The sequence below is a fragment of the Cylas formicarius genome, unplaced genomic scaffold (assembly GCF_029955315.1).
Source record: "Cylas formicarius isolate icCylForm1 unplaced genomic scaffold, icCylForm1.1 PGA_scaffold_1__22_contigs__length_36826433, whole genome shotgun sequence".
NCBI classification, from domain to species: Eukaryota; Metazoa; Arthropoda; class Insecta; order Coleoptera; family Brentidae; genus Cylas; species Cylas formicarius.
In genome coordinates, this window is record NW_026844264.1 from 25,930,740 (window position 1) to 25,952,944 (window position 22,205).

General features: G+C 33.0%; 1 protein-coding gene across 4 annotated transcripts in view; it reads left to right on the plus strand.

The window, feature by feature from the left end:
• Nucleotides 1-22,205, plus strand: part of LOC132696788 (zinc finger protein ush) — a 213,301-nt gene that overhangs the window by 119,192 nt on the left and 71,904 nt on the right. Inside the window, exon 1 of one of the 4 annotated variants that reach the window (XM_060661817.1) lies at nucleotides 17,317-17,482. The exons of the other annotated variants lie outside the window; for them this stretch is intronic. Coding sequence (XP_060517800.1) covers nucleotides 17,395-17,482 — 88 coding nt within the window. The 5' untranslated portion in view covers nucleotides 17,317-17,394. Of the gene's footprint in view, nucleotides 1-17,316; nucleotides 17,483-22,205 lie in introns of those variants that run through there. 4 annotated transcript variants of the gene reach the window in all.

Sequence of the window (22,205 nt, forward strand, 5' to 3'; positions counted from 1 at the left end):
ATTGCGAGACCGTGTCATTACGCCAAAGCAAAATGTGTGCGAGACATTCCGCATTAAAACCCTTATCGGGCGATCCCCGAGGCAACCCTTATCGGACGCTTATCTTGCCGTTTCGCCCACGATCCCGGGTACTGCCGCCCCTTATATAGAAGTCGACGATATTGTTCACGGAAAAAGGCGATTAAAAAATAACTGAAAATTAAAAGGGAACCTATATAATTCCGGAACGAAATTTCATTTTATCACGTTTGCAATTCTTTTAATTGCATACCGGGGATCGCGTTTGTGGATATCACCGGTCTATACCGCAATAACTGTTATTGGATTGGGCAAAAAAAAAAAACGCTTCGATCCTCGCGAGTCCTCAGGGCGCAATAAAGGAGAAATGTTTTTCCTTCAAAACATGGCGTCATATGACACTTCTACAGATGGTTTAAAAGACAAATAAAGGCTGGTTCGACTAAAATTTTATACGATTCTGGATGGTCTATATACAGTAAACTCCATTTATAACGTACATGGAATATAACGCACTTCCGAGTGTGACGTACATATTTTACTGGTCCGGTCAAAATACTCTTGATTTTTCATCGGATATTGCGTACCATATATAACTTCTACTACCGTTATATTATAAAGTACAATATTTTCACTATTGTTCTGGTTATCAAGTACGAGTGTACAGTTATATGGCCACTTATAATGAATTAAATTAAATAGAAGATCGTAATATGAGACATATGATATGCTTATTTAGCAGCTTTAATAATATAAATACGCAGGATACGTAGTCTTAAAGTCGCTTTGCGGTGGTAATTATTTTGATACTTGTATTTTAAATAAAAAATGGTTTTTTAAAAATACGAGTTTCACATTTCGAAATAAAATTGTACGCTAAAATCGGATTATCGAGCGGCCGTTCCCCGTAAATCGCATAGGACTAAAAAAAATTGAAATCCTGTACGTTCAGAAGATCGAAGTTCCGAAAATATTGCATTAAGAAGAATTAGCCAGGATATTTTCAGTGGTGACGAGACTGGGTTATTTTACAAGATGACTCTAGATCGCACTCCTAAATTTAAAGAGAAAAGTGTGAAGTGAAAATGCAAACTTCGTGTTATTGGTAAATATGAACGACCGAGATGCATGAAAAATGTGAAAAATCTACCTGTCATTTAGTCCAAGTCCAACCAGGATTGGGATGAAAAACTAAAACGTCAGAATAAAAAAATATTGCTTCTGGTTGACAATTGTGCAGCTTATCCAAAAAATCTAATCCTTTCAAATATCAGATTAGAATTTTTGCCTCCAAATAGGACCTCAGTGGTCCAACCAATGGATCAGGGCATAATAAAATGCCTTAAGACACATTACCGCAGACATTTTTTGTATCGTTTGTATCGAAAATTACTTGCACAACGTTCGAATGATGTTGATGACTTACCTCTGGTTCAGTAGTTCGAGAAGTACAAAAATAATGACGACGATGACTGGGAGGCTCCCCCAAGTAATTGGTTGCGCAATAGCGGCCAAGATCTAACCAAGATTGAAATGTATTTTCCTGAGCTGGATAGCTTCCCAACTGTCGATGATAATTTAAAAACAACGCAGTTATTAACGGATAATGATATTATTACGGAAGTTTCACAGCCAAATCATCCTCAAAGCTCTGGTAACGATAGCAACGATTATGTTCAGCAGGACGAAGTACCAAGTTTTCGGGAAGCGCTTTGTGCCGATAAAATTGTTACAATTTTTTTACAATCTACTGATAATATAATTGATGATATTATGCAAGCGTCCTGAAAGGTTGAGAAGCACAGTGAGAATATGTAATTTGTATTGAGAAAAAACAAACAAACAAAAATAACGATTTCTTTTACTCAAAATGAATAAAGTATGTATTTTTAAAGTTTATTTAGGTAACTTAGTTTCTTTCGTTTTTTAGTACCTATATTAGTGATAATCATTTTTTCCTATTTTTATATAAAATAAAATTATCTACGTGGCTACATTTTTTTTTGTATTTTTTTCCGCTTATCGAGTACTCATTTTCTGGACTTTAGATTTTTACTTGTATGTTGTAAAGTTTATATAGATAGATAAGATTTTAATTTAGGAAACTTAGTTTCTTTCGTTTTTTAGTACCTATATTAGTGATAATCATTTTTTCCTATTTTTCTATAAAATAAAAATATCTACGTGGCTAATTTTTTTTTATTTTTTTCCGCTTATAGAGTACTCATTTTCTGGACTTTAGAGGGTACTTTATAACCGGAGTTCACTAATACCAGTTTACTGCCACCAGTATAGTTACGACCGCCCAGACTAAAAACACATTTTGCCACCTCCAACTGTACCTAAAAATACCTATCTTCTACAGAAAATGAAAATTATACGGTTTAATTATAATGTATTTGAAAGATGTAAAACAAAACACTTAAAATTACTTAAATGTTCACAAAATGCATTTTTAATGCTATCACAAACATGTTTAATCATAAACTAAAGAAGACTACTTTCTCACTTTCATGTTTCGCAACAAACTTGGCTGGAATATTCTTTTCTCACAGCTACCCGACGAGGGACTATGTTTGATTAGGTATTGGCTCAGCTCATTGTCCGTTATTATTAATGGAGGTTCACTAAGATTGGGTATTAGTTGTTGGCTAAACCAACTTTTAAAGAAAAAAAATTACACAAGTTAGTTTTAGCTAGTTAATTTAGAGCATATTAGTATTGAGGACATGAGAGTTTATGTGGATACAAAACTAAAACTTTTAGTTCTGTTCATAGGTTAGAAACAGTCTACTTCTCCCATAAAACAGAAATAGAAATCATCTTTTAAACTTTTCAGTGTTCAGTGCTCCGCTATTTGCAGCCCGATTTAAAAATAATACTGGCACATTCCACAAAGTCATTTTTAGCATTTAATAGTATATTATGCAACAAGTGTTTAATAAACGAGTGACATAAAAAGTTTACCGAACGTGTTGCATACTATACTTCTTCTGCGACCGTTAGCTGGCCTGGTAAAGTGACGCTTCCCCACAAAGAGGCAGTTCCACAAATTTTATTTTTCATTTGTAAAAATGGAAAATTTCCATTTTTTTTTTCATACCTGCTGCGTACATAGCATAAATTCGGGTGTAGCATACTTTATAAAGGGGTGTTCCGGTGTTCCGTGCGCTGCGATATGACTGGTCTGAACTACACAAATGTAGCATTGAGGTTTATTTGACAGATGTCGACAATTTTGTGACCAGTGAGTGACTTTAAGATCGTTCTGGTAATATCAAAATGTCTTTCTGTGAAAATTGGATCGAATTCGATGAAATTTGTGAATATTTGTTTGTAATTCAAGCGCAAAATGACATAGCCTCTTTCACGAGGTAGCCAACTTCTCGCTATCTCATCATTTTAACGGTATAATTATTTTGCACAATTCTATACCCATGTTACTATCCACATAAACGGGATCGTCGAGTTTGGTGCAGTAGTTTAGTCGGTATTTTAAAATCAATAGCAATATGGCGTTAGGTTATTACACCTCTTGGAAATAAGTGCTGCTGGTTGTCGATACTCGCCAGTTCAATATACAACGTGTCCCACTTAAGAACTGTACACCCTTGTGAAATATTTGGTTATAGGTGGATTTTGATTAGTTTTTTTTTTGTTGTTGTTTTGCTTGCTGCTTCAACTTAAAATCTGGATCTATTTAACAAAAGAGAGAGAAGAGAGAATTACTATTAAAACTTTTATTCAGGCTTAAGGCTGCACATCGTAGTAAAATCTGTGTTATGTTTCTTTTTACATCAACCAAAAGTCATCGCCCACTGTTTTGTTTGTAATTTTAAGATCTTACAAATTTTAATTATACATATTTCAAGGGTCATTTATTTATTTTTATTTATTTATTTTAGTATCATCTTAAAAAATCAACATTAATAAATCTTAGTATTCGAAAGGTATAATGTAAACAAAATTAAAATATAAATTAGATAGTGAATTTGACAGTCGAGTATCCGCTTCTTCTCTCTAGCAAACTTGGTTTTACAAATTAAATAGTATGCCGACGTCAAACAATTTTAATACTTCTGTTATTTTCATTATTAGATGAGAATTAAAAATCCTTTTTTATTAAAAAAATGCAGCGTTGTAAAGTCTGTTTAGTTCATATCTAATCCTTTATAACCATATTTAATTTTAAGAAAATCGTTAGGGTCTTTCAACAAAAAAACATAAAAAAACATTCTACAGGAATAATACTTAAGCGAGGCGCCCGTAATATTTCGAGCACCTTATATTCGAACTTCATGGAAATTAGTATAGTTAGGTTTTATGTAGTTTTTGAGACAGCAATCCAACAAAAAAATATCAAATTCAAACCTTAATCAAAGATTTTATAACGATGTACATCCTTTAGCGGGACGCAAACCATATTTCAAACACCCTGTATTGAAACATAAAAATTGGTATAGTTAGGTTCTAAGTACTACTGAATAAGATTTCGTTGCCAATTATTTTCTTTAAAAATCCCTAATAGTATTTCTCTCTTCTGCCTCTTTTGTTAAATAGTTTCAGTTGGCCATGACAAGTTGAAGCAACAAGGAAAACAAGATTTTAGTGTATTTTTCAACAAAAAAAAATCAAAATCGAATCATAAATAAAGATTTTACAAGGGTGTACACTTCTTAAGTGTCACACACTGTACATACATTTTGTGCTATCGCTATACGTATGACGTTGGGCACAGTCACAGCGACCATAGTGGAGCAGAGACGGCAATAGGCGAATTCATTACGACACCGCGCGGGATATTATTTAAATCGTAATCTGCGCACCATTTTCATTCCGGTCCGTAAATAAACCGCAATAAATTATGTTTGTCACGTTCGCGCCAATTAAAATCTTACAATAATTAATTACCGCGGCATAAACGGGCTGGTCCGACTTTATCGATCACCCAGTCGCGGTGTCGATCGGGTGAACGATTTCTCGTTAGTGCGAATATAGAGCGAGCAACGACAAAATGCCGGTGCGTGACGATTAGCTTGATTTTTTTTATCATTCAGCCAGCAGCTGATCTTTGCGATTACCATGTTATAATATTCCAAAGAATATGGAGACAGTACTTAGTATTCATCTTCAGTATATAAGGAAATATTGAGAGAAATGAATCCAAAATATGTTTCAAAATATCAGAAATATTGCTAAAAAAGTTTATATAAATATATCTGGGAAAAAAGAATATATAAAAATATTGTGCCAAGTATATTGTTGTATAAGTCGGAGACATGGGAACTAACAAAACAGAGACTGGAAGCGACAGAGATGAAGTTGTGGAGCATCACGGATGTATATAATAATAAACAACGAAATAAAAGGAAATTGAGAGATGTAGAGTTAAATGATAGAGTTTTCCAAATCATATACGACGTTTTAAGGTTTCGACGTCGGAATGAGTTAAGATTCGCCTGTTGTAACGCGGAAGGAACCATTCTTTTCAGCACGTGTACCACAAGCCAGGAACGCATTTTAAGAGTAGAAAAATTTTCTTTGATTAAACTGTTATATTAAAAATACATTAAACTGATTTCCAACTTATGGGTTAACATAATTACTAAAATATTGATTGATTGATTTATTTATAATAGACTTTTTACCAGTTTGCTATTGGTTGATTTGTGGACTTGGATAAAATCGGAGTATGCTGTCAGTTCTTTGAAACAGTATTTTCTTAGCCGTCGAAGCTTTGGAGTTATTTCTATTCCGTCTTGTGTTTTTAATTAGTAATCACCAATTTACTGTTATTCAATTGTTTTTCAAGCCTCAGTGTGCCATTTTATTGAGGTACATACTAAAATATTAAATTTTGTTAGTCACTTGCTGGTTCGTTGCAATATGGGTCAAATGTAGAGGCATGCGGAAAAATCATTCCCTTCTCTACGAAAATATCAATGCCGCCTGCGGCGCCTCAATTTTTAACGTAATAGGGGCACTATATTATGTAATAGCTAAATGGACTCGCTTTTACCTTTAAGACAAAAATTCTCACGCTGAATATTCAGAGTGATTGAAAATCCATTACAAACATTTTGTTACTCATTTTTGAGAAAATAAACGAAAGATATAAATATATAAAAGATTCAATCAGCAGTGGAAAAGAAACAAAATTTTCAAATTCTAAATAAGTTCCAATCAACATTACATTTTAATTAACGTAAAAGTGGTTCAACGCTATTAAAAGCAAAAAGTGTACAAGAAATGGGCCAAAATGGACCATTACAATGATGCTGAATATGGCTCCGATATCAACGCGTCTTGAAAGGAGCAACCTTATAACCATGGCAATCTGTTGTCCTTGGAATTCTTGATGATTGATAATGTCAGGTATAAAATACTTTTCTTTCTATAGTCTTCAATTTCTTTGTACTTCTTAAATAAGTTAATAATTTTGATAGTATGATTTCATGTCGGATCTTTGTATCCTGATCTACTTGTCACTGATTATTATAGTTGTTTATAATTCTCATTTCTTTAAATAAATAGTGCTTTTCTAAGAATTCGCTTTTCTTAAATACTTCACTACAACGTGATGAGTTACGCCACCATGCAACGCTATAATTCAGGCAAAATTTCCATGGGAACCAATGGCACCACGTTGAAAGTTTTATTCCGTAATATGACATATGTCAAATTAAACTCAAAGGAACTTGTTTGTCATTGTCATTGTCTAGTTCTACTAAATTACTTTTCAACCGGAAAAACAATTCTGTTTTATCGTCATTCAAACTTATGCTGTTACACTATAGTTATACCCCTGCAGCTAAGATATATAGAGGCCGTGTGTAATGCCACCACCAGCAACCACGAAATGGTCATTAAATATGCGCCTACGCGGTACTTTCAAAACTCGATTTTAACCGATAAGACTCGTCATTTAAAAACACATAACACCGTTTAACAACTAACATGGACGCTAACACTCCTTTAATTCCACTGCTTCTAGCTTGAATGTGGCATTTATAAGGCAGTATTTTCTCAAAACATGGCCAGAATCCGTTAAAGGGAAAAACGAGTGTTAGGGACAAATCGTACTTTCCGGCAAAGTTGCATACAACCGACACAGCAGCATCACAGCTCAGAATGAACTGTCTAATTTTTACGTTCTGTGTCATATTCGAGGTCTGCGTTCTACCCGGGTTCATGCCCATAATTGGTCAGGAATAAATCTCACAATGTCAACACGTGTGTATGTTTGATTTCAAATCAAAAATCACAAGAAATTAAGCTACGAATTTAGAGTTGTAATATTAAAACGACTCAATCACGAGTTAAGTGTTTAGTGATCAGTGTTAGTTGTTAATTGCTAGTTAGTGTGTATGCGCAGAAAATAATTCTTCCTTACGACGACCATGCTTAGACCTTATACAGAGTGACATCAAAACGTTGACGTAGAAGTATGAACTGTTGGAATTGATACTCTAATAAAAGAAAATCGCTCAAATTTAGGAAACACCTGCAGAGTTTACACACATGTTTAACAAGCATCCGATACCGATCGTTTTGAACCGGTATTGCACCAGCTCGACCGGGCCGTAACGAAACGATATGTCGGTAATCAGATTACCGGTGATAAATTGTTCGCGAGGCTGGGCCGTTAACAGATAGCTCTGGAGGACTCACGACCAACGCACCACCGCCAAACGCCCACGTTTGTTAATATAAAGAACGATTTACAAAAGGCGATGAGAATTCGTCCTTGGAATGTTGTCCCCGATAACGTGCAACATTTTTGTTGATAAATATTGTACGGTTGCTAATTATTTGTTAAATAATACATTTACAAAATATTGGCCCAAAGTGCAGTCGCTATTGAATTTTGGCTGTCACGAAAAGAAAGTGTTTTCTAAAATCGATTTTATTGTTTGGATTTACAAATCTTTGATTCTAGTCTGGTTGAAAAACACGTGACCTAAAAAGCCTCATTATATTCAAATGAAACTTAAAAAATGGTTTATTTCCATTTGGAGTTGGGTAGATAAGTTTTGGATGTCAAATTTAAAAAAAAACAGACCTATAGAGAATAACATAACAATTATTATATTATATTATATGCTGGGACTGGTCAATTGACCACTTCTTAATTGACCGGTCAAAAAGTGTTTTAAATAACATCTTGTAATTGTAGAGTGTTATCTACTATTATTTAATAATAATATGTATTGGATTTTGGATATATTCTTGCAAAACAGCATTAATATAATTCACCATATTACCAAATCTACTGAAAACATGCCATCCTGATGTCTTAAAGTCACATTTTCCGCATGCTTAATCCGAGCATAGTTCGGTATTTTCAAAAAGGGAGTTTAAAAACTCATTTAAATTACTATGGAGATACCTACTTGTACCATTAAACACAAAATAAATTTACTTCTCACCCAATGTGATATTGAAATTGTTTCTTAAGCTGAACCTCGTAGATCTTTAAGCTAAGAGCATTTATCGTTTTAAATTAAATTATTAATTCTAAACTCTATTAAAATCAATGAAATATTTTAAACATATAAGTAAGGGGTCATTTGTTCGAGCAAAAATAGCTTTGCTTCTTAGATTCGACTGTGGACTTTTCTACTTTAATGAGTTTTGGTTCAAGAAAATTGACTTTTTTTTCTTTCTATTCGCTAAAGAGAACGGAAAGAAATTTTCAATTTTTTTTTAAAGCGAACGACGTATAAAATCGATAATTTAACTTAAAGGTATGTATGTATTTTAATTTCAATTTATTTGATATTTATATTTGATACATTTTTTTGTATATGACTAACACAAACCAAAATATTAACGGGAAAACTTGAACGATAGGTAAAGCTAAATTTTAACAGACTAACAGGGCGATAAAGTGGTTAGATTTTCCATTTAAAACATCTGTGAAAATTTAGGTTAAAGTTGATCAAGTTGGTAATTAAATTAAATCGTTTCAAAAAATCGTATAAATAAAAGTAGTGTGTTTTTAGGGTGTTTTATTTAAGAATATCAATTATTTTATTACTATCCACGCCTTTGATTTTGTGAACATTTATTAAAACATTTCTTAAAATTTGTCTTAAATAATTCAGATCAACCCAATTCATTTTTAGATTTTTTTCGCACCTCATCCAATGAAACCACTTTTTTTACAGAATAAAATATATATAGTAAATGTAATTTTATAAAATTCTGTATCAGGATGTTATCAGCACGTATTTTGAGCTTATGTGAATTTGTTTAGGAATGACTGCTAATTTTAGATAGTAAATAGATAGGTGTATAGTTATATACTTTAAGAAAGGGGGTAGAAATAATATATATTTTTAAAATTATAATAATTTATTTATTATAATATGGCAAATATTTATATCAATACCCGAGCAGTTGTAGTGTATTTTTAGTCCTGACTGCTTGTTAAAACCTTTAAATTTTATGCCGTTCGATACGCTACTGCGATACAGTAATCAGACAAGCCATTTTTTACGAAGCAACATTTTAATTTGATTGATAAATCAAGATAGCGCCCGTAATTGCTGGCTCTTTTCCATGCGTACAAGTGTTGCAGTGTTCTCGAAAGAGTGCGTCTCTGTTTTGTGTTAACTTTCGTGCGTATCTTGAGCATTTTGTTTATTTTCGGTATAAAGGACGGTTGTGACTTTCAGATCATTATGAGGCCCAGAAATCGAGCCCAGTCAATGGTTCAAAACAAAATGCGCATTTCTTTTGTGTTTTGTTTTAGCCAATTTTAAGAGACGTTTCTAAAGCGGGTTTCACACGGAGACGGACACTTTTGGAATTTCCAACTCACGAATTGCAATCAGATTGTTGTTTTAATTATTTATAAAAATAAATAAATAAAATATATCATAATCACACATCTTTAAAAAAGTTCGAAATTTAAATATTTTAAATCTATTTATCGTTTTGAAAAATATAACGGAAAATTTGTAAAACTTAAAATATATAGGCCCCTTTACCGATACATATTATCAATATTTTTCTCGCAATTTTTGACACGCTACTGATTTATTTTTTCTTTATATTTCTTAATAATACTCATAATAATAATCATGTCTCATACAAATGATAAAATCAAATTCACATTTTTCTTTTTTATAGGTGCAAATAATTCATTTATTTATTAACTCAATGAGATATTATTTATTTATGAAACTAAATTACATCATTAATATGCAATAGGCGTATATGTTTTACGTACCCAGAAAAAGAAATTTGCAACAAAGAAGTTTTTGTAACTTTACATAAAACATACTTTTTCCACTCCACTGTGTAAAATACCTAATTATATACCGTTCTAGCGTGGAGGAAGCGTCATTTTACGTCAGTTTCATTTCCCACGGATTTGGGAGCAATCGGATGTTTTCGGGAATATTTCCCACGCTTTCAATTTTGACGTTTGTATGTATCCGTCTTGTTTTTCGAAAATGTACCCAAAATCTAACGGTCATAGCAAAAGTATAGTATGCAACACCTACGGTAAACTTTTTAACTCACTCGTTTATTAAAAACTCGCTCCGCTTGTGTCAAATAAACTCGTGAGTCAAATGCCGTTTACCGCACTTGTTGCATAATATACTATTACCACACTTGTTGCATAATATACTATTTCGGTTATAAAATTTACTGAATTGATAGTAATATAACTAGTCTTCAGAAAATTTGCTAGAAGTTGCTTTATATTTTCACTTTACGCAGGAACAAAGGTTTTTGCAAAAAATTGTACAACTGATTGAACAATCATTTTTTGCAAAAATTGTTCGTTTAAAAGCCGCGTAAATGATGAATAGCAAACCGTATGTACGATACAATTTTTGTGTGATGCAAGTAGAGTTTTTTTAGAACGGTTTTTAACGAAATGGTCAGCAATTATAAACAGTTTAAAAGCCAATATAAACAACGCTGGCCAGTTTATCGTTAATAACAGAAACGATATATCCATTTAGTCGATAAGGTTTTCGTTTGGTCGTCAAACGACATGAAAATCGCATTAGAAGGCGTTTTTTTAAACCCGTATTGATGGGAAAACAACATACTTTATCGAACCTTAAACACAATATTTGCTTTTTTGCAATCGGCCTCGTTTATATCAAACCCACAAAATGACCCTAAAATCGATAAAAATCGAGTTTCGGTTCGTATCGAATACGAAAAAAATACATCACGGTTATGAAATTCATCCCAGAAAGTATGAAATCTATTGAATTGGCAAAGTTTCTCATTTAGTGGACGAAATTCTTTAGCAATTTGCAGATAGCCGACATATTAGACAAGAGGTTCAGTACATTTTTAGAACTTTTCTGTTTCTGCAATTATTGTTTTTTGTTATCAGTTTCATCATTCCGGATAATGTAACACAAGAGAGTAAAAAAATAGCTCTTAGCTTTATTGAAGATTCGATAACCTGTTGCAATTCCTTTTTATTTCATGAATGTGAAGCAACTGACAGCAGCAATTTGATTTGCCGAATGTTTACGTCGTTGCATTGGATTTATCATAGTTGCCAAGTAAGAAACGGCCTTAAAATATTTGTGGATGTTTATTTCCTTTTGATTTTGTAAATATAATTTATTACCATTTAAGAAAATATTTTACGTCGGAGTGTAAAGCGTAAATAACACATCTATTACATTTTTCTATAACGTTTAAAGAATAATTTAAGTTTTGATATATGTTAATTTTTATTACAATATAATATAATATATAACTTCTATTAACTCCCGTTATATTTCAAAGTATACCATCGTATAGTAAATAACATAAAATGGCCACATTAATTTTGTTCTCACGATATAGGTGTTTAAATAAAACAGCGTTGCCGCCATGTACATATTCTCCTTTATTCAAAATATGTATTTTATATTGTAACATGCAAACATTTGTTACTTACAATGTAAACAATGTGTCGAGGCTTAATTTTATATGTTTTATAACAACTCGATTTTATTTGCTCAATCATAACAAAAAAATATAACAGACACTGAAATCACAAACATCATTAGAATCTTCATAATTGCACGTGCCTGTCCATTACGTGTTCCCTGTTACACTACTCCTCAATTATATATTTGAATTTTTACATCTGTCAGCAGTAAGTTTCCAGTGTTTCTGGTTACATTTTCAAACAAGCATCTCGCGTATGCCCATCTCCAGCAATATGGCGTTTATTATGGCTTTTTCTAATTCCCCAAATAACTTAATCGTAAAAGTTTTATATATATACTGTTCCGCCAAGTCATCTACTATTACATCTGGTTTATTCCTGAAATTAGATATTTAAACATATGAGCATAAAAAGCATAAAATGTTTTGCGACTGTTCGGCTGCTTCGGCATCATCTACAGTTGGAATTACAGTCTGACTTTTAAAAAAATTCGACCAAAACGTCGGCAAATATATAATTTTTATCTCAAAATAGCACAAAATTCACCTAAAGCAGAAACTATATACAACGTAACATAATAAAACTATAACCTGCTAAACACGATCGCAACACAACCCAATTAAGTCAGAGTAAATATTCTCCTAAATAAGTGATTTAACTCGAATGTTAATAATAGCGGAATTCTATATGACTTTCTGACCTTACGCTTCTTCACGATGCTCAAAAGTTTGCAAAATTGTGGAATAAGTACTAAGTACAAAAACTAAATATATACTTCGATACTGAAATTGACGTTTAGCAAACTACTAATCTCTATCTCTACTCCTTACGAATTCGCACTCATTGCAAAAAAAATGTTATTCCAGATTTACAGTGGGTCCCACTTAAGAAATGTACAGCCTTGTGAAATCTTTGTCGATGGATCGATTTTGATTTTTTTTTGTTGGATAGGTCTCTGAAAAATGCTCTAAAACCTTGTTCTGTTTATTGTTTCAACTGAAGGTCATAGCCAACTAGAACTATTTAACAAAAGTGAGAGAAGAAAGAAGTACTGTTAGGGATTTAAAACAAAATAAATTGGCAACGAATTTTTATTCGAGAGTACTTAGAACCCGATTGCAATTTCTATTATGTTTTGTTATATCGTTTATTCCTTGCTTAAGTAATCGTTGTAAAATCTTTGATTACGGTTTAATTTTGATAACTCTTTTTTTGCTGGATAGATCTCTGAAAAACTCACTAAAGTCTTATGTTTATTATTACATCAACCTGAAGTCATCGCCAACTGAGACAAATTTTTCATGTCTAATACCGAGAAGGGCTATTAGGGATTTTTTTTTATGAATAAAATGGCAGCAAATTGTAATTCATAAAACTAATTTCCCTGAAGTTCGTTTAAGCATTACTCCTGTAGAATGTTTGATTGTGGCTCAATTTTTATAATTCTTTTTTGCAAGGTAGATCTTATTAAAGAAAAATGAAACGGATTTTTCATTTAGCATCGACTAATCTCATGGCTAACTGACACCGTTTTTTGAAACGGAAAATCGAGAAGTACTTTTAGTGATTTTTTCAAATTGAAAATAACAACAGATTCGCATTCAGGACTATCCGAAAGTAACTAAACGAATGATCAATTTAATGTTTTAAACCTTGTAAATAACGATTATTTTGCATCTAATTTTAAGTTCTTATAAATTTTAATTATTCAAATTTCAAAAATAATGGTAAAAAGGCTTTTTAAAGGGCATTTATTTTTTAGTATTATCTTAAAGCAACAACATTAATAGATCTTAGTATTCGAAAGGTATAATGTAAACAAATTTTAGTTAGTGAATTTGACAGTCGAATATTCGCTTCTCCATGGCAAACTTGGTTTTATAAAGGAAACAGTATACCGACGTCAAACAACCGTTATTTTCATTATTAGATAAGAATTAAAAATCCTTCAAAAGTGTACTCTATCCAACAAAAAAACTTAAAAAAACATTCTACAGGAGTAATGTTTAAACGAGGCACCCACGATGTTTCGAGCGCCTTGTATGCAAACTCCATGGAATTAAAATAAATAGGTTTTACGTAACATCAAAAATTATTCCCAATTCGCCATGGCTTCAGGTTGATGTAATAATAAACATAAGGTTTTAGTACGTTTTTGAGAGAAAAAAAAAATCAAAATCAAACCGTAATCAACAGCCTTAGGTGGGGCGCAAACCATATTGTAAACACCCTGTATCGAAACATTTGGCATAGTTGGGTTCTAATTACTACTGACTAAGAACTCGTTGCCAATTAAGTTTTTTAAAAATCCCTAATACTTCTTTCTTCTCTCTCTTTTGTTAAATAGTCTTCGATGGGCATGAAGCAAAATAAGGTTTTAGTGAATTTTTCAGAAATCTATCCAAAAAAAAAATTAAAATCGAACCATAAACAAAGATTTTACAAGGGTGTACAGTTCTTAAGTGGGACACATTGTATATTGAACTGGCGAGTATCGACAACAAGCATGTCGGTTAGCCATGTGTTAGTTTTAAACTGTTACGTCTCAGCTTCCAATTGACTGTTTAAGGTTTTTGATTGCCTACTGGAACCGTCAGATTCTTGTTGCTTCAACTTTATTGCTTACTAGATATCTGGACCCGTATTAGTCTATTTGGGACACTATCATCGCAATCACCGTGGGCATCAAGAACGCACGCCCAAATTGCTGGAAATCGCGAAACAACGCCCGCGAATCCCTATTGTGCAGTTTGTTTACGCTGCATTGTCCGATGATACGATATAGAGATCCATCCATAACGGACCTCGCAAACGAACCGCACAGACCTAAGAGATAAGTATCGTGGTTGGCTACGCCACGAAAACAAATAAAAACACGACAAGCGGGGCCGCCGCCGCTGCGAAGTTTCGTCGCAGTGAGCCGTTTCTTAACTCTTCATCTTGGACACTACTTGAGCTTGTCCGGTTTAAAATCTACCAGACGTTTTTTTTTTGCCAATTACGAATTTCACGATTTGAAATTGTTCCACTCCAAATTCTCATTGAGACGCACATTTTCGGCGCGCATGTCCATTTTATCCTATTTTATCTTCTTTTCGTTGATGCAACGAAACCTATGAAATATCATCGACAAAATAGACCGGGTATTTCAAATTAGATTCTCGGTAACGGTAAGAAATACAGGGTGACTAAAATTTAAATAATGTTCCGTTTTGAAATTGAAGTTAGTTTTGTTACTTCCTGAAATATGGCAGAAAATCTGAAACTTCCTGTTTTCATTTCTATTTGATTATTTCTTTATTTTAAAACGTATCTTCATCTTATAGCTATAGTTTCGTTTTCCTTAAACCATCATTAACTTTATTTTTTCTTATGGTCGCCATATTGAAATATTGAACAAAAAATTTCTGTACTCCCATCTGTAAAATACCTAATTACACACCGATCGGGGGAAGCGTCACTTTACTCATTTTCCCACGCCTTGAATTTTGACGTTTGTCAATTCTGACGGCATTGTCAGTGAATGTATTCGTGTTGTTTTGCGCAATAGTATGCAAAAACTAACGGTGGCGACCTGGCTGGCCATCTCACTGGTCCATTATATTGATGAAACCACATGCTGTTGTAGTGGATCAAAGGTAAATGATCCAAATAGTCTTCAAGAGTTGACGTCACGGATGGGTCATGGGTACATTTTCGCAAAACAACACGAATACATTCACTGACATGACCGTCAGATTTCACAAACGTCCAAATTCAAATCCCGGAAATGACCGAAGTGGCTCGGATCCGTGAGAAACGAAACTGACTTGGAAAAGTGACGCTTCCCGCACGCTAGATAGGTATTAGGTATTTTACCGACGGGAATAGAAAAATAATGTGTCAATTATTTTCAGTGTTATAAATACATATTTTGTAAAACGGCGATGGGGTCAAATAAATAAATTACACTTGTCTGCAGTGATTTTGATGTTTGGTCGCTGTTTGCTTATTTATATATTTTTGGGAGCCTTTTTTCCAAATAACGCCATATTTTTGCGCTGTCGCGTCATTTTTTTATGGCGCTCTATATCTTCAAAATGTTAGTTTATTAATATACACTCCTACGACATGTTCCTTTTGTGTTGAAGCATTAAAAAACTAGCAAAAAGGTAGGTGTTTAAGCTTCAGGTGCGAGAGCCTAGGAATCACAATGATGTCTGTTATTTTTGTTCGTGTAATGCGTAAGTTTAGGACTTCCTTGAAAGAAAATACGCTACTATGAACATCAGTAGAAGCTTTGTGGTGACGTTAAAGTGCTGTGCATGCTCCTAGGACAACAGGGAGGATATACAAAATTTCCATGCTTTATTTGTGATTCGGGTAGTCGGACTCAAATAGAATGGTCCCCTAGAACAAGCCTTGCACCTGGTAGCCAAAATGTATTAAGAGATAGTTTAGTTGACCCCAAAAAGTTTTTACTGCCTCCTCTTCATATCAAACTTGGCTCGATGAAGCAGTTTGCTAAGGCCCTAGACAAAAATGGACAGTGTTTCAAATATTTGTGCCAGAAATTTCCAGCCATATCTGATGCCAAGATAAAAGAACGTCCTTGTGTTGGGCCCCAGATAACATTATGCAAGGACAAGGATTTTCGATAAACAATGAGCAATGTTGAGAAAATCGCACGGGATTCATTTAAAGAAGTAATTGATAATATTCTTGGGAACTCTAAGGACAAAAACAACGAAAGTATTGTTCAAAATATGTCACAATACTTTCATCGTCTAGGGTGTAATGAGTTTGGAAGTGCATTTCCTGTTTTCACAGTTCATAGTCCCTATTTTTCTGAAAATCTTGGAGTAGTTAACGAAAAACAGGGAGAGAGGTTTCAAAAAAGTCTGATTAAAGTTTTTTGTTTTATTTTTATTAAACTAAGATTCCACTTTTTTACTGACCAGAAACGTAAATTATTTTTGAAATATCGTTTCGTTTTTTACTTTGATATTTGCAATAAAAACGTTACGCGATACAAATAAATGCATAGAATTTTTGAAATCAGCCTACCAAAGTTATATAAAATCAGTTTTTAAAATAAAAACATCTGTCAAAAAGTTTAATTTATAACATAACATGGATAGTTTTATTACTCTCGCTTCCAAACTAACAGAGTATAGCTGTTGTTTAACATTACAGGCGTAGCTTACTATCGATTTCTCCAACGCTGCATCATTTATGTTGATTTTAACTTTAAGCAAACACGGGGTTGCGGGTATTAGATAAGGCCAATGCTCGCGTTATCTCAATTTAAATCTAAGATATTAAAGGTTCCAGATAAGATACGGATAACATAATAACGAACTTCGGCTTTGTACAGTTGACAACGCACGTTTGTCAGATTCTTTTAAAACAGAAATGGCTATAAAATTTTATCAAAGGATTGTCGAGCAATTTTTTTCCGTTGTTTTGTAGTGCTTATGTACGTAGTGATGCAAGTGTGGGTAAACAGAAATGCATCTTTTACAAAAACGCTGGGTCCCAGCGATTGTAGGTTGACTTTTAAAAGTAAGTGTTTAAATATTTTTTTAATATAATTAGATACTTAAAGGAAACAACAATTCGTGTTTTTGTAATTATTTTGTTTTGGTTTTGGCTGAATTATCCATTCAATCGTTGTCAATAATAGTAATTGAAAACCGATTAATTCTCAATTAATTTCAGCTCGAGCAGAGAGAGAATTTTTTAGTGTAGTTTAATTCTTTGCCTGATGTTTGCCATGTCAATACCACTTCTCTAGCGAACGCAAGGCAGACGCGAAAAAAAGGTGTCAAAAGTATGTACGCGCCTCCGTAAGGAGAGGATCACGTGATGATTGGAAGATATTCGTCGTAACGTAAAATTTCTGAACTGAACGGCAGAGCTTATATATGTAGAACACTGAAATAATCTGAACAATTTTTAAATCTTTAAAATCTCGAACAAATGTGCTTTTGGGAGAGATTGGATTTCTCCTCTCAAAAGCCAGTCTTTTTTACGTAAAAATATTATCGCAAGAAAACTGTCTATCACATATTTTTCACAGCTTAGTTTTTCCTAAAAACAATAAAATTGTTTGGAAGAAAAAACCGAAACCCCTACTTCAGGGCATATTACTGCTTCGAGCCTCGAATGTTCTTTTCCTGCTCCGCGGTTAGGCGGACTAATTCATCCGTAAAGATGGCGCTACCAACTTTATAAAATTGTAATCCAGATGATTGCATGATAGATCGCACCTCAACCTAGGAGACGAAGGTGCTGTTAATAAACACAAACACTGTCAGGTCCCCTCATACAGCTACTAAACATATAGAGGCCCTGCCTATGCTGACAGTACAGTACAGATCGTCCATGTTTGGATGCAGCAGTTTTACGGCAATATTTTCTCAAAATATATCGGAGGGGGAGTTAAGGTGTGGAAAAGCAGTGCAGAGTTGCAGCACCTGGCGTCAGTATAATTCTGTAATGAATTTGGCGTTTTTTTCTTTAAGCCCTATAGATACGATGCAATTTGTACATGTATTTTTTCATGTAAGCTATTTTTTCCGATTTTCTTGCAAAGCGCTAGTTTTCATAAACTCGTAGGTTTAACCTCTATTGAAATAACTTTGAGATGTTAGATATCGCACAAGAAACATCTAAGTGAACAAAATGTTCAACAAGCACTTCCTATAGGCAGTAGTTGATGATGGGTATGGCCTATGCTTCTTCTAGTAAAAATTCAACTTATAGCTTTATTGTGTTCTTATATTTCCTGCAATTCTTATACACTAAAACATATTACCCAATCTTTATTCGTAGCTATTTAAGTGTACCTAAAAATGTAGGAAATTCTGTTTAGTAAATTCACATGTAAATATTTGTGTAAGTCTATTTTCCAGTTTGTTAAATGTCAAATATATAGGCAGCACTGTTTCTCTAAGATCCTATTATCCTATATTTTGAACATTTGCTATAATTTCGTAAAAGAACAAAGTTTTGAAAGGACAAATTATAAAAGTTTGTGAGTACGGTACGGAGATACTGACACCAAAAATGAAAACAACAATGGCACATGGCACTGACTCTTCTGTGACAATAGTTGCCAATAATGTTCGGATTTCAGAGATTGATGTTGCGATATTATAAAAATTAATCAATTTTCCAGGAAAATTTCGGCAATGTAGCAGCACAGACAGTTGAGGTGGCGCATGCGCAAAAAATCCATATCTTCTCTACGAAAATATCATAGCCACCTGCGGCGCATCAATTTTTACCGTAGTAGGGCCACTATTATTATCTTATAGCTATACGGGTCCCCTACTACGCGTTTGATAACATTTTTGCAAAACAACGCTAATACATTCATTGTGTAGCATATGAGCATCAGAACTGACAATCAGTGTTTTAAGTGAGCCAAAAATACCCGATTACTTCCAAGTCGTTACTAAAGTACCGGAAATAGTCGAATGCCTTTTTACTTATGCGGCGCCAAAATAGATCAACACAGAAGTTATGTTGTTATCAAACTTTCAACAACTTGATGTCTCCAATGATTCAAAAAATTAAATAGGGTGAAGGCTTACGTTACATACGCACTGCACATACTTATCTTACTTAAATATAAAAATAAGTTTCTTAGTCGAATTTTGTGGTGCATTAAAGAAAAGTGGTTAACTTGTTAGTTATTCTGCAGATTATTATTTTATCTTTTTTTTATCATGAAGTGACAATCAATTTTGGAATCTACATCTGTCCCGCTCTCTTATCTCTTGTTTGTCCTTATCTAGTGCTTTCTATGTGATGTTATCGCGTTAGTAATATTAAAATGCGAAATAAACATCGTACTTATACCCAAGATTTAAAATCACGTATCTTTTTCCATTATATTCCTATAGAAAAAGGCAAGATGGGTGATACTCCATCTGGTGGGCAAAATAAACGAAAACAATAACGTTTTTGAGGTTTAAGATAATATAATGAAAAAATAATACAATTTACACTATTATCACATCTCAGAAACCCGAATCATCACAGGCATAGGCAAAACTAACCAAAATTATGAACTCCTTTCTTTGGTCGCACGAATTCCTTAAGATGATTTTATGTTTTCGTAAATATCGTGCCACTTGAATGAAACTTTTTTTTAAATTTAAGTTTACACCTATCAAACATAAATTAATAAAAATGGAGTATGGCTCATCTTGCACTTCCATGTCAAAAGTATTTAGAAACTGATTTACTTTTATTAGACAAACTAAAATAAATTAGTTGTTCGGTATTACAAATCTACTTTTTAAATGACCGTATTGGTTCTCAGCGATTAAAAACTAGTTAGCCATCGCTATTAATATATTACACGGATAGTTATCTTATAAGCATCATTAACGAACTGTAGCAAATGCATGCATACCAGATAAAAACATTATTTAATAAAGGCACCAAAAACCGGAGCTGATATATGTACGTATAATACGAGAACCGGAAAAGTATGGGGGAGGTTTTTAGAATTTCGATATTGCAGCATCCAAACAGGCGCTAATGGCTGATCATTAGGGCCCACACCAGGTAATCTACGACTGTTTTTTTTTTCGCACCGAAAATAATAAATCATTGGGTTTTAATTCAAGTCCGATGCTAGTGTTGTGCGAGCACTGATACGTAGTGATTTCGTCGATAAGCTTAACAATTAGCTGCTTTGTAAGTGCGAGTACATTTGTTTTTCGAGGGTTCGTTGATGGCATATTTCTACAGACATCGCATTTGATGGGATCAATAATTCCTTGACGTCAATCCGAATCTTTTTTATTATTATTTCTTTATACTTCAACTTTGATTTGTTTCTGATATAATTTTATTTTATGATAGTCATCAGCATGGATGGCAGGTGTACGAACTTGTTGGTAATTTTGGTCATTCCCGCGGGATATTTTTGGTGGTAATCTGCCTGTATGGCTGGTGTATTAGAAACATTACGAACTAGCCACAAATTAACTTATTCCGTGATGATATTTGGTATAAAATGGTCTTCCTATTGTTTTGATTAATTGGGACATACACCAAATATTGTACCTTATTCAGTTTCAAATCAAAATCTTTACTGTGTCATCCAGTATCTGCTAAAAGTCATATGGTGACATAGAGAGCTATATTAGCATTTTTATATTTATTTCAAAAAATTTCACAACGATTCGATCGACTATACTAATATGTTATCATCTATTAGTCATTTATTTTCAATGTTTCCAGATGCGCTGATATCCAAATACACATTATTAGATAACAAAACACTTTTAAATTCACGTAATCACCAAGTAGGTAGGTATTTACGATAAAATCATATTCTTGTAACATTATCTTGTCTTGGTAACAACTGTGAAAAAAATGCTTTAAAAGCAATAAACAACGCAGTCATCTCATATTTGATTCGTGGAATTTGGTTAACTAAATGAAAGCATCTAACATTTCAAATAAATCCATGTCGGTAATAATAATAAATAAGAGAACGAAATGAAATCCCATTTTGGTCGTTTATATCCGTGAGTGAAACGCGCTTTTGTGCGAAATCAACCCCTTCATCAGCGGTAGGACAGACCCGATTAATATTAACTCGTAGGCGTTATCGTTTTGTTTTTTCTCTCGCCCTCCTGCCGCTTCGTTTACATTTGATGTAATAATTTATCTTCAGGGAATAAGGAGACGGCATCCTATCCTATATGGTTGATATCTTGTCGCACATAACTATTTTCTCAACACCCCTTGATGTAAACTATTTAGATTAAAATTAGGTTAATTAGTGTGATGTCGAAACAATATTTTATTCATACATTTAGTTCTTATTAAATAATTAATGATTCATTTGTTAACAATGATAAACCAGATTTTAAAAAATACTATCTTATTGTATTGTATTCGTAATACTGCCTCTTAAATAATGATTGGATCAGTGAGAGATGAAAATATTTTATAAATATATCAAAAAGTCATAAAAGTTAAAATAAAAATACTTTTTAAAATCTTTTATGATTTTTATTTTTTCACTCAAAAATGAGGCGAGATGCGAAAACAACTTATAACAAAAAAAAACAAAAATAGATAATACTCATTTGGTTCAAAGTTTATTTTTACAAGAAGAAACTTGAAAGCCTCAACAACATTAGAACAAAGACTTAGTTGTCTGGTGAATATAAATAGAAAGTCAAATATCAAAAATTGATAAAGAAAAAAAACAAGAAAATTGTACAAACAATCGAGAAGAATAAAATCCTAATAA